Source organism: Parasteatoda tepidariorum, chromosome 3 (genome assembly GCF_043381705.1).
Source record: "Parasteatoda tepidariorum isolate YZ-2023 chromosome 3, CAS_Ptep_4.0, whole genome shotgun sequence".
Taxonomy (NCBI): domain Eukaryota; kingdom Metazoa; phylum Arthropoda; class Arachnida; order Araneae; family Theridiidae; genus Parasteatoda; species Parasteatoda tepidariorum.
The window spans coordinates 28992490-29008325 of record NC_092206.1 but is presented as its reverse complement, the minus strand read 5'-3'; the positions used below and the strand labels follow the sequence as shown (position 1 = coordinate 29008325).

The window sequence follows — 15836 nt, the reverse complement described above, 5'->3', positions numbered from 1 at the left end:
ATATATATATATAAAAGCCGGAAAACAAAAAAAGGAGAAGCTATAATCTAGTCATCAACTCACACGATTATATCCGGAAAAGAAATAGTGCTTTCTAATATTGTATTAATATAGCCAAAGAAAATATATCAATACAATACACAGTGGGCCAGCATCCAAGGTTTCGTGGCCAAAATTAGTATTTCGATAAAATTTGTGTTCAAAATTTGGGGTTTTTATTTAGGGTTTTCGTGTGCAGGTAAATTGAATTCCTAGTTAAAATTTTGAAATACACTAAAAATACCAACAAATAAAAACAAAATGGCGGCTGAAATATGGCGAGCAAAAAAAAAAAAATAATAATATAGTACGTTTAAGTAATTAAATTTAGCAATGGAAATAAAATAATTTTCGTAATTTTGTATTAAAAATAAAAAGCAAATTATATTTCCGAAGTAATATTACAAAATAACGCGAATTAATTGCAAAAAACGCAAAAACATGAAGAAAAAAAACATTTTTCGTTTTTCGGTATATTTAGTTCACCTTTGCGATACGGGCAAAATGGGGCAAGCTTTTTCGAAAGAAGAAGCATCAAAGAAGACAACAAAAAAAAGTTTAGCTAATTACCTCATGGAACTTTTTGGAGATAAGTTTCGAAAGTGATTCAAACATTGTAAAATGTCAAATGATAAGATATAAACTATAAGTTTGTCAAGAGTATTAACTAATCCAACAAATTGAAAAATTGTACTATAATTTCAGACTAATTACTCTGATAAAAGTGTAACAGTAAGGTGAAATTCCTATATATATTTCTGAAATATAAATTTAAAAGTTACATTTAAAAAGAAATTTTTTTAGCGTATTTTTCACCACATTGTACTTTCGTTGGTCTAAAAAAGTAAATTATAATGTTTGGAATGATTATGAATACTTAATTTGGGCGATATTAAAACTACCTACACATATTTTAGTTGAAAATGTAATTTCGACTTTTGGCCAAAGATCATGGTCTTCTGGCCCACAGTGCAATAGTGTGAAGAGCACAAAAAAATATAACTTATTAAGCAAAAAATTTAAAATAAAGCAAAAAATGGAAATTAAAATCAAGTAAAGTAAAAATGCAGCCAAGTAAAAAATCGAATAGCGAATTCAAATATGCTTACACTTACCGGCATTTTTTAAAAAAAAAGAAGATTTAAAATGTTTTCGTAACAAACAAGTTTGCCAGATTACACTATATGAAAATAGAAGTGTAAATAGCGGATGGTGGGATCAAGTTATGGCGCGTTCTTAGAAGCATGTTCGATTTGATTGGTCCAAATCTGGATAAGCGCAAAATAATATTGGATAATTTAAAGTGTATAATTTCTAAACTTGAATTTAAATTACAAAATTTTATATTGATAATTTCAGAGAAATTATTGATATTTAATGAATTTTTTTTTTCATTTTAAAATATTCTTTATTAAATATTAGAAGATTTTTTAACTGTGCTAAAAAAATAAATCAAAATAACTTACTTCCAGGAAAAGGTTTTCAGTAGATTTTGGATTCCCAGCTTCTAATTCAAAAGAAGAAAAAAAAGATGACATTAGTAGTGAAATAGCAAGAAAAATGGCAAATATTTCGAAACTGCATCAATAAAAGTTTTTGAAAATGGCAAAATTTTTAAGACAGAGAATAAGAAAAGAAAATGAAAACATGATTTTTACTTTACATAGTCATTAAATACAGGATAAACCTATCATTTTCATTGAGTTGAAGAGACATTTAATGTCAGGAATTTTGTGCTATATTTAGTGCCTAGATAATAATGTTAGGTATTCCCTTAATTGATTGATTTAAAAAAAAAGAAAAAAGACTGCAATAAATGTCTTGCATACACTAGATTTACAATAAGTTAAATAAACAAAAACCAGAAGAACAGCTTTTGATGATGAATCAGCTATAATCTAGAAATTACTGTACTTGTCAATTCGATTCCCGCTTTGTAGTGTTACGTAGCATTCACTTGAGGGAAAATTGATGCTTACTATAAGATTGAACTAAGATTTATAAAAATAACAGACTTTCTTTGTATATCTTTCAAACATCTAAATTAAACTTATTATATTACATAAATTATACAATTCAAACGTAAAATGAATGAGAGATAGCAGAATAAAATTGATGTTTACTAGTTTTTGTGAGAAAAAATTTCCCCCCAACCATTATTACATAGATTTGCTGCAATCTTAAATAAAGTTTTTTCACATCCACTTTATACTTACTCTCTTACCACTTCAGATAATCTTTTTAAGTTTGCGCTTAAAAATTAAACCCCCCTCAAAAGTTAAAAAACAATCTTATCTGGTTAAGAATAAGGATCAAATCAAAGGTTTAAATAATTCATCCACACTCAGACTGGGAGGGAAGGAAGGCAGGAAATGATAAAGGAATCAGTAATTTCTCTCTCTAGCAGGTGCTCCCCATAAACAGGATAGAACGGGAAATCTAAAAACCCTACAACTTGAGAATTAAAAAAAAAAACAATTAAATGACCAGTTAAATTAAAATAATANACCTCAGATGCCGTTTTTGAGAAGGGAAAGTTGCTGGCCTTTATAGCCCGAATATGCGTACCACGTGATCAGATGCGTGCGCAAATTTAATCATTTGCATATCCATCTCACTACTATCGCTTCTCAAATTTGCATGACGCTACGTGGATTATTTCTTGGTGTTGCAATTTCACTTTTGAGGAGTGTAGATTTGCTGCAATCTTAAATAAAGTTTTCTCACATCCACTTTATACTTACTCTCTTACCACTTCAGATAATCTTTTTTAGTTTGCGCTTAAAAATTAAACCCCCCTCAAAAGTTAAAAACTAATCTTATCTGGTTAAGAATAAGGATCAAATCAAAGGTTTAAATAATTCATCCACACTCAGACTGGGAGGGGGGAAGGCAGGAAATGATAAAGGAATCAGTAATTTCTCTCTCTAACAGGTGCTCCCCATAAACAGGATAGAACGGGAAATCTAAAAACCCTACAACTTGAGAATAAAAAAAAAAAAAAACAATTAAATGACCAGTTAAATTAAAATAACAATTTACTTAAATTAGTTTTATTAAGATATTGATTTAAGACATAATAATAAGATATCATATACTGAAGCTCAGCCTCAGCACGAGATGAATCAACGATTGCTGGATCTTAATCGTTTGCTTGAAGTATTACGTATCAGCAAAATAATCTGCAATAACACACTTCTTCACAGAGTTGCAGAAATAATAACCCTTTTTTTATTTTTAAATAAAATGGAGGAATTTTGTCATGTTAAAATTCTTAATCATAATTAAATCATTTTCTTAATTTATAAGAGAAAATGTTTGGATTTTTGATGCTAAAAACAGCTTAAAAAAAATAGTAAAATATTGGGGGCCAGCTGCATTCTTTAAGCGCTATGGCGACCAAGATTTTACACCTTCTTACAAGTAAGTGTAAGAGCGTGGAACAATAAATAAAACAATAACTGTTCCACAAAAATTGCTTTTTAACCATAACAAAAACGTAGAAAAAAATGTACAACTAAGAAATATTTTTCTTTGAGTAATTAAGAGACCCTAAACACATTCCATTAATTATTATTTCCCCGTATAATAAATGTTCGCACTAACTTAAAAAAAAAAAATAAATAAAATAACCATTTGTATTATTTTCATTTTTTTTTCTCGGGTAACAATTCCGCCACCAATTTTTCAACTTCTTGGAAAGTAATAATTAAAACGAGGAAAACGTAATTTTCAACACAATGTTGTCCTTTGAGATTTAAATGATAATAAATCTACAACGCACTTTATACCACCACATGGAAACAAAAATCATCAATTACAGCATTACACAGCAAACGATTTCGCTGCATTCGTCAAGAGTTTTAGTTCTATTCCATACATAAGTGACGTGAAGTGAAATGGTATAGGGGCGAATAATGAAAGGAAGCCTTTGTTCCATTGGGGTAACTAGACAGGCGACGAACATGCTAGAATTAAACAAAGCAATCGGTTTGTATTAAGTAGCAGACGGTTCATTAAAAAAAAAAAAGTAAACAAATGGTATAATTTTTAATATACAAGTTCTTTTTTGAGCAATATATAATATTTTGATTATCGAATTTAATAATTCATAAAAGCAACATACAAATAAACGAGATTTAAAATATGAGATCTAAATAACAAATTTACGATAAAGAACTTCGACAAATTAAAAAATTGGTATATATTTGTATCAAAAAAAAATTTTTGGTCATCAGTGAATAACATTCTTGCATTTTCTCCCCCTAAACAAATATAACAAACGTACATATGCTCATTGGGTATCAACGTATTAGAATGTTTCTAATATAAATTGATGTTAAATCACTTAAGATTAGAAAAAAAATTCAACCAATAAAATCTAGATTTTAATAAAGATTTATTGGTGTTTTCTGAAAATGGAGCCTTCTTAAATAAAAAAAAAAACAATCACAATAGTTATTTTAAAAAGTTTTTGAAAATAAAGTTATAAATTATAAACCAGGCCAAAACGAACTAACCAAAAGGTCGATTCCGTAGAGAAATTGTAATGCACTTCTGCAACTGCCATTTAATTATCGGACAAGGTCTTAAAGGCTAAGCCTCCTTAGGCAGGGGTCTGTCCAGACATTTTGTAAAAGGCCCGTTTTTGTAAAATTGTGAAAAAATTACTCATAACTTGTGAATATGAAATAAACGTTAAGTCACATTCTTTCAACCAGGGTCCGCTTCTGTGAATTTGCGCAAATAGGGTCCGTTATTGCAAAAAAAAAAATTTTTTTTCAAGGAATTTTTTAATTGTAAAGACATACAAGATTATGCTTAAAACTGTAAAATTATAATTAAAAAAATTCAATTTTAAAAAATAAACAGCAATTGCAGCTACTAAATTATCAATGCAACATATAAGTATTTGGTATTTAGCCTATACTGTTGAACGCAGAATATTCATTTCGGACGAATAAAGGAAGAGGTGTCTGCCGAAGACAAAATTTAGTTCGTTTACATCTGTCTTCCTCCCCCCCCCCTTCCTGGAAAGGGTATTTTCGATTAACAAAACAATAATGAAGATAAAAAAATTTGTGAAGGGTCCGATTAAAAGATAAATTATTTTGTGAAGGGTCCTTTTTTAATTAAAATATTTTGCGAAGGGTTCGTTTTTATGAAAAGATATTTTGTGAAGGGTCCGTTAACGGACCCAAACTTCTTCTAAACAGATCCCTGTTAGGGCATTGTGGTTAGCATTGCGTGCCAGCCGCTTTTATTTCCCATGCAAGCTGCACCCAATCCATCTGAAGACGAATGGTCTACTAGTTGCCATTAATGACAGAACCCCAAAGAGCCAATAAGTCATCACGGTTCTACAACTGAATATGTTTACTAGTACAGATACAGAGTTAAGTAAGATGCAGCGCATATGTATCTTCAACCCGCACTTGCGTTTTCCCGAAAACAGGCTAACCTTGTTTTACAGCCTCTTTTTTTCTGGTAACTCTTACTTTAAAAGTGAGCTTTTAAAGAACGTAAAAAATACTACCCAAATAAATTTTAAGATAAATAAAAACCTACGCTACATTTCTTGTAACTACTTATAATCTCATTAAAAGAAAATATATTGAAAATCACTTTAACTAAATGATTCCATTGGACTAAGTAAAAAAAATTTCCAATTGCTAGTTGAAATTTGGGTTAATTTCTGTTATAAATATTTTTAAAAACATTTTAAGATAGTAATATAATGAAAATTAAGACAGATAAAAAGTACAAAGAAAGGGTAAATTCTTCTTAACCTCCCCCCACCCGCCCAAAAAAATAATAATTCTAAAACAAAATATTGTACTATGACAAAACGCGTCTAAGCTTTTAAAATTTAAAACACCGCACAGAGCAGCTGATTTAAGGTTTTTAAAAAGAAATCATCAGTTTAAGCATGATATAAATCAAGTCTATCATAAATCGAAAACACAAAACCACAAGCAATGTTATCTCAATGTTAAAAATGTTAAGCTTAATTAATAAGCAGAACGAAAAAAAAAAATTAAAAAATGCTGTATGCTAGCAGACGCAAAAGCGAATACTGATATAGAAAAATAAACACAAATCATATTTAACTTATCTTTCCTGAATTCTGATTTTAAATAGCTGTTTAATTGAGTTCAGCTATAATATGGAAAACAGAGTGGGTAAACCGATTCTCAATTTGTAAACATCAATATCTCTACAGATTACACATTTTTATCGAAATAAAAACAAATAGCTAAGTCATAATGATATGAAGGATAAAATAACTAAAAAGAATAAATAAATTAAAAGCATATCGAACATCTATCAGTTAAGATCAATCGTTACTTCATAACAAGTATTGCTTCTCCAGACATTTCGCATTTATCATTCGACACGGAATAAAAAAAAACTTCAAATCCTTCCTTTCTTCAAATAAGTGGCTAAAAATAATTGGAAGATTTTTAGGAAAAACGTTCTGTGCAGCTCTATTAAACTATAGCTAATTTCGCGGAAAAGTGAAATTTTTCTTTTCTTACATCAATAAAATTCGAAGCGGACCCCTTAGTTTTACTTCCAATTTTCATTTGATCTTTCTTGATCAACATTTCATTTGATCAACAACCATGCTTACAGATTCGAATGAATAAAATACTTTTTAAATGGAAATAAAAATTATATCAGGGGTCTGTCCAGACATTTTGCAAAAAGTCCGCTTTTGTAAAAATGTGAAAAAATGACTCATAATTTGTGAATATAAAATAAACGTTAAGTCACATTCTTTCAACCAGGGTCCGCTTTTGTGTAAATAGGGTCCGTTATTGCAAAAAAAATTTTTTCAATGAGTTTTTATATTGTAAAGACATACAAGATTACGCTCAACACGGAAAAATAAAAATTAAAAAAAATTAAATTTTAAAAAATAAACAACAATTGCTGCTTCTAAATTATAGATGCAACACATAAATATTTGGTATTTAGCCTATACTGCTGAATGCAGAATATTCATTTCGGACGAATAAAGGAAGAAGCGTCTGCCGAAGACAAAATTTAGTTCGTTTACATCTGTCCCCCTCCCCTTCCTGGGAAGGGTTTATTCGATTACAAAACAATAACGAAGATAAACAAATTTGTGAAGGGTTCGTTTTTACGTTAAAATATTTTGTGAAGGGTCCGTTTTTAAAGTTAAAATATTTTGTGAAGGGTCCGTTTTTATGAAAAGATATTTTGAGAAGGGTCCGTTAACTGACCCAAATTTCTACTAAACAGACCCATGTATATATTAAGGACTGACAAGAACCATACTATCCGTTTCTATAGATTTTGTATAATAAATGAGTTTCGATTATTCCAGTTAATCAAAAAAATAAATAAAAATAGTAATAATAAAAATGGTTAGCTTCTATTTACACTCTAGGTCAGTGTTTTCCTAAGTGTGGTACGCGTACCCCAGGGGTACGGGAACAGTTTAGAGGGGGTACGCCTTGCAACAAATGAAAATTTCAAAACATTTTATTTAAAAACAAAGCCAGCCATGAAAATGTACGATTACGTATTTTTCTATTGGCTATTTTTTGCAGAGTTAACAGTTAATAATTAGTGGTGTAAGTAATGATTTTTAACTTTTGTGCAATTTTTTTTACAGTAAACAGGGGTCTGTTTAGAAGAAATTTGGGTCCGTTAACGGACTCTTCACAAAATAATTTGTCTTTTAAGATCAGACCCTTCACAAATTTGTTTATCTTCATTATTGTTTTGTTAATCGAATAAACCCTTCCCAGGAAGGGGGGGGGAGAAACACAGATGTAAAGGAACTAAATTTTGTCTTCGGTAGACGCTTCCTCCTTTATTCATCGAAATGAATATTCTGCGTTCAGCAGTATAGGCTAAATACCAAATATTTGTATGTTGAATCGCTAATTTAGTAGCTGCAATTGCTGTTTATTTTTTAAAATTTAATTTGTTTAATTATAATTTTACAGTGTTGAGTATAATCTTGCATGCCTTTACAATTTAAAAACTCCTCGAAAAAGTTTTTTTGCATTACGGACCCTATTTACACTAATTCACAAAAGCGGACCTTGGTTCAAAGAATGTGACTTAACGTTTATTTTATATTCACAAATTACGAGTAATTTTTTCACAATTTTACAAAAACGGACCTTTCACAAAATGTCTGGACAGTCCCCTGACTGCTCAAGGTAATTAATTTGGAGAATGAGAATCGTAACAAAGATGCAAACTTATAACAAAAAAGATTATTAAAATTTAAGAGAAGATATATTTTGTTTCCTTCATAGATAAGCAAAATAATTTTTTTTTTCTTTTTCTGTCGCTGTATATTAGATAACGGAGCAACCGAATGATCAAACATTATAAAGTGAAGAAGTAACACAATACAAAACAGGAGATGAAGCCCAAAATCAAATACCAGAGATACCCTTTTTCATATACCTCTCCTGACCTCCGTCCTCGGTTTCACATCATTCTGAAAGGGAGAAGATGGAAAGGGCGTACTATAAGAATGATAATCGCTCCTATTGGCGATATTTTATGACATTTTTAATGAATTTAGTGTTAAAGAAAACAACTTGTATGTAATTTATGGAAAAATATTAAACCGTATAATTTATTAAGGATTTCCTGTCGAGCATTTAAGAAGGATACTGTATGACAGATAGTCAAGTTTTTCTGCAGTATTTATGTTTAATACTATATAAAAACAGCTTTTGGAAGAGAAGAATGAATACATTTTTTAAAAACAAGTGATTTATTTGTAAATAAAAATAAATTTTAAATTTTTCCAGTTAAAAACTGGATAATATCATAGACTGAATATTAAAATTATACATTAAAAATATATTACTTAATTATTTTTAATGCATCATGCGTTAAGATGAAATCATTCAAAATAAAGTTATAAAATTTTGATAGGAAAAATCTAGACACCTTAACGAATCTCAATATCTGTAATTTATAATCAGTGGTCTGTTTAGAAGAAATTCGGAACCGTTAACGGACCCTTCACAAAAAATCTTTTCATAAAAACGGACCCTTCACAAAAAATCTTTTCATAAAAACGGGCCCTTCACAAAAAATCTTTTCATAAAAACGGACCCTTCACAAAACTATTTATCTTTTAATCGGACCCTTCACAAATTTGTTTATCTTAATTGTTGTTTTGTTAATCGAATAAACCTTTCCGGGGGGGGGGGGGAGAGAAAGACGGTTCGAGACAAACTAAGTAAGTTTCCCTAAGTTTAAATTCCAAATGTAGTAATCTAAGAAAATATTTCTACTTTTACAAACATCGTGTGCGCACTTTAATTAACATTAAACCATAACTTATTTATTTTTTTTTGTAAATAAATAATTGATCAATTTATATTTATTCATAAAATTAATTAATAGAATATTAATTATGCACATAAAATTAATTTCGGTAATTTTTTAAATAAAATATTATAAATTTAAGAATTGTTTAAGTATACTTAATGCGTAACACATTAAAAGTGATACATTACTCAGTTGTGTTATTTAAAATATGTCAATTGAAATTATTAAAAATGTGAGTGATTTTGTTTCCATTATTCGTCCGAAATGAATATTCTGTATTGAGCAGTATAGATTTGTATGTTGCATCTCTTATTTAGTAGCGGCAATTGTCGAGCAGAATCTTGTATCTATTAACAATTTAAAAACTTCTTGGAAAAGATTTTCAACAATTTTTGCAATAACAGGACCCTATTTGCACAAATTCATAAAAGCAGGACCCTGGTTGAAAGAATGTGACTTAACGCTTATTTTATATTCACAAATTATGAATAGTTTTTTCAAAATTTTACAAAAACAGGGCCTTTTACAAAATGTCCGGACTGACCCCTTATAATAGTATATTAATGTAATTCGAACTAAAAATACTAATTGAATATGGTTAAGACACTGATTCAACGTAACGTTGTAGTAGGGTAAAATCATAAAATTACGTTATAATAAACAATTTTTAGTTTTAAAACTTTCATTTAGAGAACAATAAAAAACGTGATAGTAGCATAGTAGAATGAGAAAAATAAATATTACAGAAACACTATTAGCTATTTTCTAAGTAGTTTTTGTAAAATGTGTAAAAAAAAAAAAAAAAAAAAAAAAAAAAAAAAAAAAAAAAAAAAAAAAAAAAAANAAAGAAAGAATACTGGCAAGGGTTTTGCTCAAATTTTATTTTGTACTATCAAATAAGATTGTATTTTATTAAGCATGCTTTCTTTCTTTATGAGAACACCTAACGATAATTCCTAGTCCGGACAATTATTGTAGGATGTTGTAATTTAATTTTAAATTTTGTTTCATGCTGCAAAATACAGTACAGAACCCGTTATCCGGAAATCAGAAAACCGGAATATCAAAAAACCGGAACGAAATTCGATGAATTTTCCCGCTATTTTTAAAAAAAAAATTTTTTTTCCTCATAAGATTTTAGGATTTTTCTTTCTTTTTTTGAAAGATTTTTACCTTACCATCATTTTGGAAATAATCATTAGTGTATTACTTCATCGTTTTTTCTTCTTTTAAAGATTATTTCCAAAATTTTTTTTTTAGTTGGGTTTAACAATAAAAAAACGGCTTTTTGTAGCGATTCAGAAAACCGGAAAAATCAGTTATCCGGAATAGCGATGGTCCCGATCGGATAATCGGTAAAATGTCAGGAAAACTATTTACCATTCAAAGTGTTCTCACTAAATTTTCAAGATATTCAAATCAAACTTTTTTTTAAGTTATCAAATACACACAAAATTATGAAGGAAAAAAAAAACATATTCTATACATACATCAATAGTTTACAGCTCATGCGCAGAATCAAAAGACTTCTTTAATTGATCATACTTTGCGCAATTTTTTTAACTAATTTTATTTTTCAAATTTTAAAATAATTTCATTATTTGTTAAAAATTGCTCGAAAAATTTTGTTTAATTTTATGTAACTTTTTTACAGTTATAGTATAAAAACGGAAGGCAGAAAAATTCTTTATAAAAATATTTCATATTTCCATAAACATTAAAGCTAAGTTTTTCAAAATTGTTATGGAGTTATTGCATAAATAACAACAAAAAAATTTTAGCAAGATACAACTTATTGATAAGTATTAGAAATCTCAAGACCTAAGCTCCTTTTGAGTTCTCTCATTATCTCATTTTTCTCTCGAGAAATTTGAAGGGAAAAAAATCTAAAAAACTGGAAGTGCTTATTCCATTATTGCAGTAAATATTCTTTAATTTGGTGAGAAAAATAATTATTATAAAAAGCATTTTTTCTTTCTTTCTTTAAATTTTATTAATGTTATTTTTATAATGTTTAACTTTTATTATGTTAAGATAAAAATATAATAAAAAATAAATAAGTTCTGTACTTAAAATCATATTCAATTATCACCCCACCCAAATGACCAGATAATTTTCAGAACAAGTTATAACTTAAAATAGCCACTGCTTATTATTTATTTTATTATGAACTCCAAGTAGAAACTTTTTCACGTAGTCAACTAAATTAAGCATTTTTCACCCAGGTTAGGAATGAGCTAACTCATGTATTGGACAATTACAAGAGATGTTTCAGTTCTAATATTCCAGAAGTAACAATTCTTTCCATAACATTATTTATTTTCTGAGTTCATTACTTAGTTATAAATTTATGAATCATAAACTTATGAATCAAGAACACTGGATAAAAATGCAGTTAACACTAAGTTGACCCACAATTTTACACAGAAACTTATTCAAGTCATCGGCTCTTGTTTTGTAATAGAATATGGAAGTAAAGTAAAATATCAAAAATATTGAATTCAAGCCCTATTGTTGTTGACCAATGACTAATTAATTTGTTATTAGTTCACGCTTGGGCATGAAAAGACAAATTAACTCCTCACTGGTCAACAATGTGTTTAAAATTAAGTGAACTATCTTTCTTATGTGTCCAACGGTATCTCACCCATTGTGGTGGTCCTGAAAGAGTGGATACCACTTCTGGAGAACGCACTAGGTCTGCTCATCGGGAAGACTGAATGTGCAGCTAGCTCATAAGAAATAAAAATCTTTCTTAGGTCAATTATTTAGTACTTGCACATGAACTGTCAGTTAAAAGAACGATAATGTGCTTTGTCTAAATGTGCTTTGCAAACCACTTCATGCTCCTCAAAACAATTTTGAGTGCTTCGCAAAAAGGTAGGACTTGTTTCAAATTAAAAAAATATTTTCTTCAAAGGAAATATTAAAAATAAATTGATATTATGATTTATTGTTATATTCCTAGTGTGTAAGAAAAAAATATGAGCATCTATTGTTAATCACCATTCAGATAAAATGTTTGTATTGAATAAAAAGGAAATACTTAAAATGTCAGGCAGTTTCTCGTGAATTATTTGACGAAACAAATTCACACAAAAAGCAATGTCAGACAACACTATTAGGTCACTCAAATATAATTTCACAACATAGATCCTAACCTAATCCTTCTTACTAAATTTTTTTGACAAATGTAACTACTCGAAAACTATAATAACAAATTCTGGTTCCAAATAATAGTCTAAAATTTATTTTCATATTTCTTCAATGTTTTTGCTGTCTTTTGCGAACTACAAAGTCAGTTGATGCTTTACCAATGTTAAATGTTTTCTTTATCAAACACGACTTCCGACTGGAAAGAAAACCTTCATTCACCTTGTACAAAAGAAGCACCTATGATGCTTGGCAATAAATATCGTTTTGCCCTGTTGGTAATAAAAAAAAAGTCTCCTAATGTTCTTGTTACTGTTATTGAGAAATTGGATAAAAAATTAGAAATTTTTTTTAATGAATTCAATTCAAGAAGTATGGTATAAATACAGCTGCCCAATAAAATTAATTGCTCTGCGGTGAATTTCCAATTTCAAAGTTACTCTGTAACTAAACAAGTTAGAATGCTGCGGACTGGTCAACATTCAATACCTTTACTGTGGCCCGATTGGAAGAAGAGGTGTTTTGTTTGTATTTTAGATTGCTCTAATTTAAAAATATTAACTTAATTGCATTTAATAACCTTAAAATAAAATACAATAACATGAGGTATTGGTGCGGCTTTAGGTGAAGTCTCTTAGTTTCCGAGTAACCTCTTTTGCATTGAAAGTTGCACAAACCCCGAGATAAATACACCACAGTAAATAAAATTAAAATAATTTTTTTAACAATTTTTTTAAAATAATTTTTTTTGAATGGTGAAACATCTTTTTTGTTTTCTGGGTGGTCCTGTACCATGTAATCCATGGACCGGCACCGACCTGTGATTGTGACCAGATTGTGTGTGACCGGAGACCACCGATTTAAATTGTCTAAATAGGAAGAATATGTCATGCACATTTACTGTCTATATTTCATAACATGAAAAAAATGGTTTATAATTATTTGTAGAATGCTGGTTAAAATCAGAACATTAAAGAAAAAATAGTCAAAGATATTTTGTCCCTAAAATAAATAAATAAAATAACATACTAAACACAAATAATATTGCCACCAGGTGCATTATTGCTTCAAACTTAATTGATGTATCAAAGAAAGAGTAATTAATTCAGCTGGAGCTGTACATAAAGACCTTGTTTTCAGAATAAATCCACAATAGTTTTCGTAGAAAACAAATGGAGAGAGAAATTATAGAAAAAATATATTATATATATCAAGCAACATTGGCACATCTTTGCCAGATCTCGATGCCTATTATTATATCGAACTGAAAGTGTAACATTGAAAACCAATATTGATTGAACATAATTGTATTTTAAATTTACATTACATGATATGATTAACCATATAAACATTATGATTATGCATCTAAACATATGTTTATAATCATTAGTGCAGCACATAATTTTCTTACATTTAAACAGTATGTAAAATTTTATTCTCCTATGATTAAAGTAAAACATTGTGAATGATGCACATATTATTGCACAAAAATGGAGATTTTTGAGCACCAATTTAGCATTCCTATTTGAAAAAAAATCGAGCTATTAAAAGTGCAAACAGCTAAGTTGCATACAAGTCCTTACTTATAAATATTTTACATACTTAGCAAGTAGCGTTTGATAAATAATAATAGTAAACAAATTATTTGAAAGAATAAACACCATTGCAATTATTAATAATAATTGAATCTTGAATATTCAATCTGGAAAAATAATTTGATATAAATGGTAAACATGTCATGCTAAATAAGAGTAAATGCATAGTGGTATTAAATTAAATTTAAAAATGACCTATTTTATGGGTACAAATTAAAAAATTATTATAAAATAATTGGAGGTTCAGTTAAATTCTATTTGAAAATAAATAGAACAAGTGAAATTTTATTCAGCTAAAAAGGTAAACATTTTAGTTGAATAAAGTTTTTTAAACATTTTGCAAACTTTGTAAATGATATCAAACAAATAAATATATAAATTAAAATAATAGTATAAATAAATAATTCGTACATAAACATACCATGGTATATAATAGTATCATGATGAGACATTATTTATAATATGATAAACACAAGAGTAATATTTGTCATAACACAGTGTGACAACAAATTAAAATTTTAAAAAAAAAAACCTTTATATATACAAATTACAATATTAGTATGCTGATTAATTATTCTATTTGGTTCTTTTTTTGGAGAAAAAAAAACTAGAACAATTGAATTTGCAAGTTGTAGAAATTGTTGTTGAAATTTCCAATTCTTAAGATTTCGGATACCAGGAGCTTTAAAACATCAAAAATCTTATCATTAATGAAATTATAACCCCTTAAACAAAAATTATTTAAAAATTTATTTGAAAACAAGTTAATCCTGCGATTATTGACTTATCGAAGCACCCGTAAACAACAGAACAACAGCGTGAACAAAATCGACAGTAAACAGTAGAACAAAATCGTTTATCAACAAGTACTGTTGGTTTAAGTTTTAAGCATCGCGCCATTCTCGATACAGAAGCGAAACAAGTTTCCTGAAATATTAAAACTTACCGATAAACTTCAGCCGATCCAAATTGATGGTTTCTTCCATCTTTAACACTAGTCATTTAAAATTATTTACATTTGAACTTCCACATTTCTGCTTGACATCAAGAGGACAAGAACTGTCCTTTCTAAACTTTTCTAACAATTATCACATGGCCTATAGGGTTACTGCTATAACTGTTCGATCTTGGCGAGATTTAATCCGCCTCAAAACGACTCTTTTTCCGTATTTCTTTCTCCGCAGAAGAAAAAAAAATGATTTACTCTTTCATTTAATTTTTATCTTTCCAGTTGTCTGTATTTAGTTTTTCTTTGGCTCATAATTAAGTTTTTCTTTCTCATTTAGTTTTACTTCATACAAACATTTTTCAATGTCTCCGTTTTTTTTTTTAAATTATTATTTTTGTTACTTTATTCTTCACAAATAGTACTTTTTTATAATCTTTTAGTCAATAATTTTTTTTTCTTATTCAATTCAAATTTTTTTTTAAAAAATTTCCGTTCTTTTATTCTTATTAAATTTTGATCGGAAAAGTAATTTCGTTTCCTTAGACGATTTAAACAAAAATGGAAGATTTTTAAAAGCTCTAAAAATTCATGCCCAAAACCTAATATATCAGGGGTGGCCAACCTGCGGCTCTTTGAACGATTATTTGTGGCTCTCGATAAATGTACCCGAGTTCCCTTTGCATTTTTGTGCTATTATATTTTAAAAAATTATTATCTTTCCGTATGTTCCGAATTTTGGAAATTTGTACCAGAATCGAAGTATC

The 15836-nt window shown here is 28.5% G+C and overlaps 1 protein-coding gene across 1 annotated transcript in view; it reads right to left on the bottom strand.

Annotated features, from left to right (window-relative positions):
* Positions 1-15213, bottom strand: part of LOC107439290 (protein bicaudal C homolog 1-B) — a gene marked incomplete in the record, with an annotated part of 45224 nt that extends 30011 nt beyond the window's left edge. The window contains 2 exon segments of the mRNA XM_043041756.2: positions 1502-1546; positions 15070-15213. Of these exon segments, the coding sequence (XP_042897690.1) occupies positions 1502-1546; positions 15070-15109 (85 nt within the window).
* Positions 15214-15836: the final 623 nt, after the last annotated feature.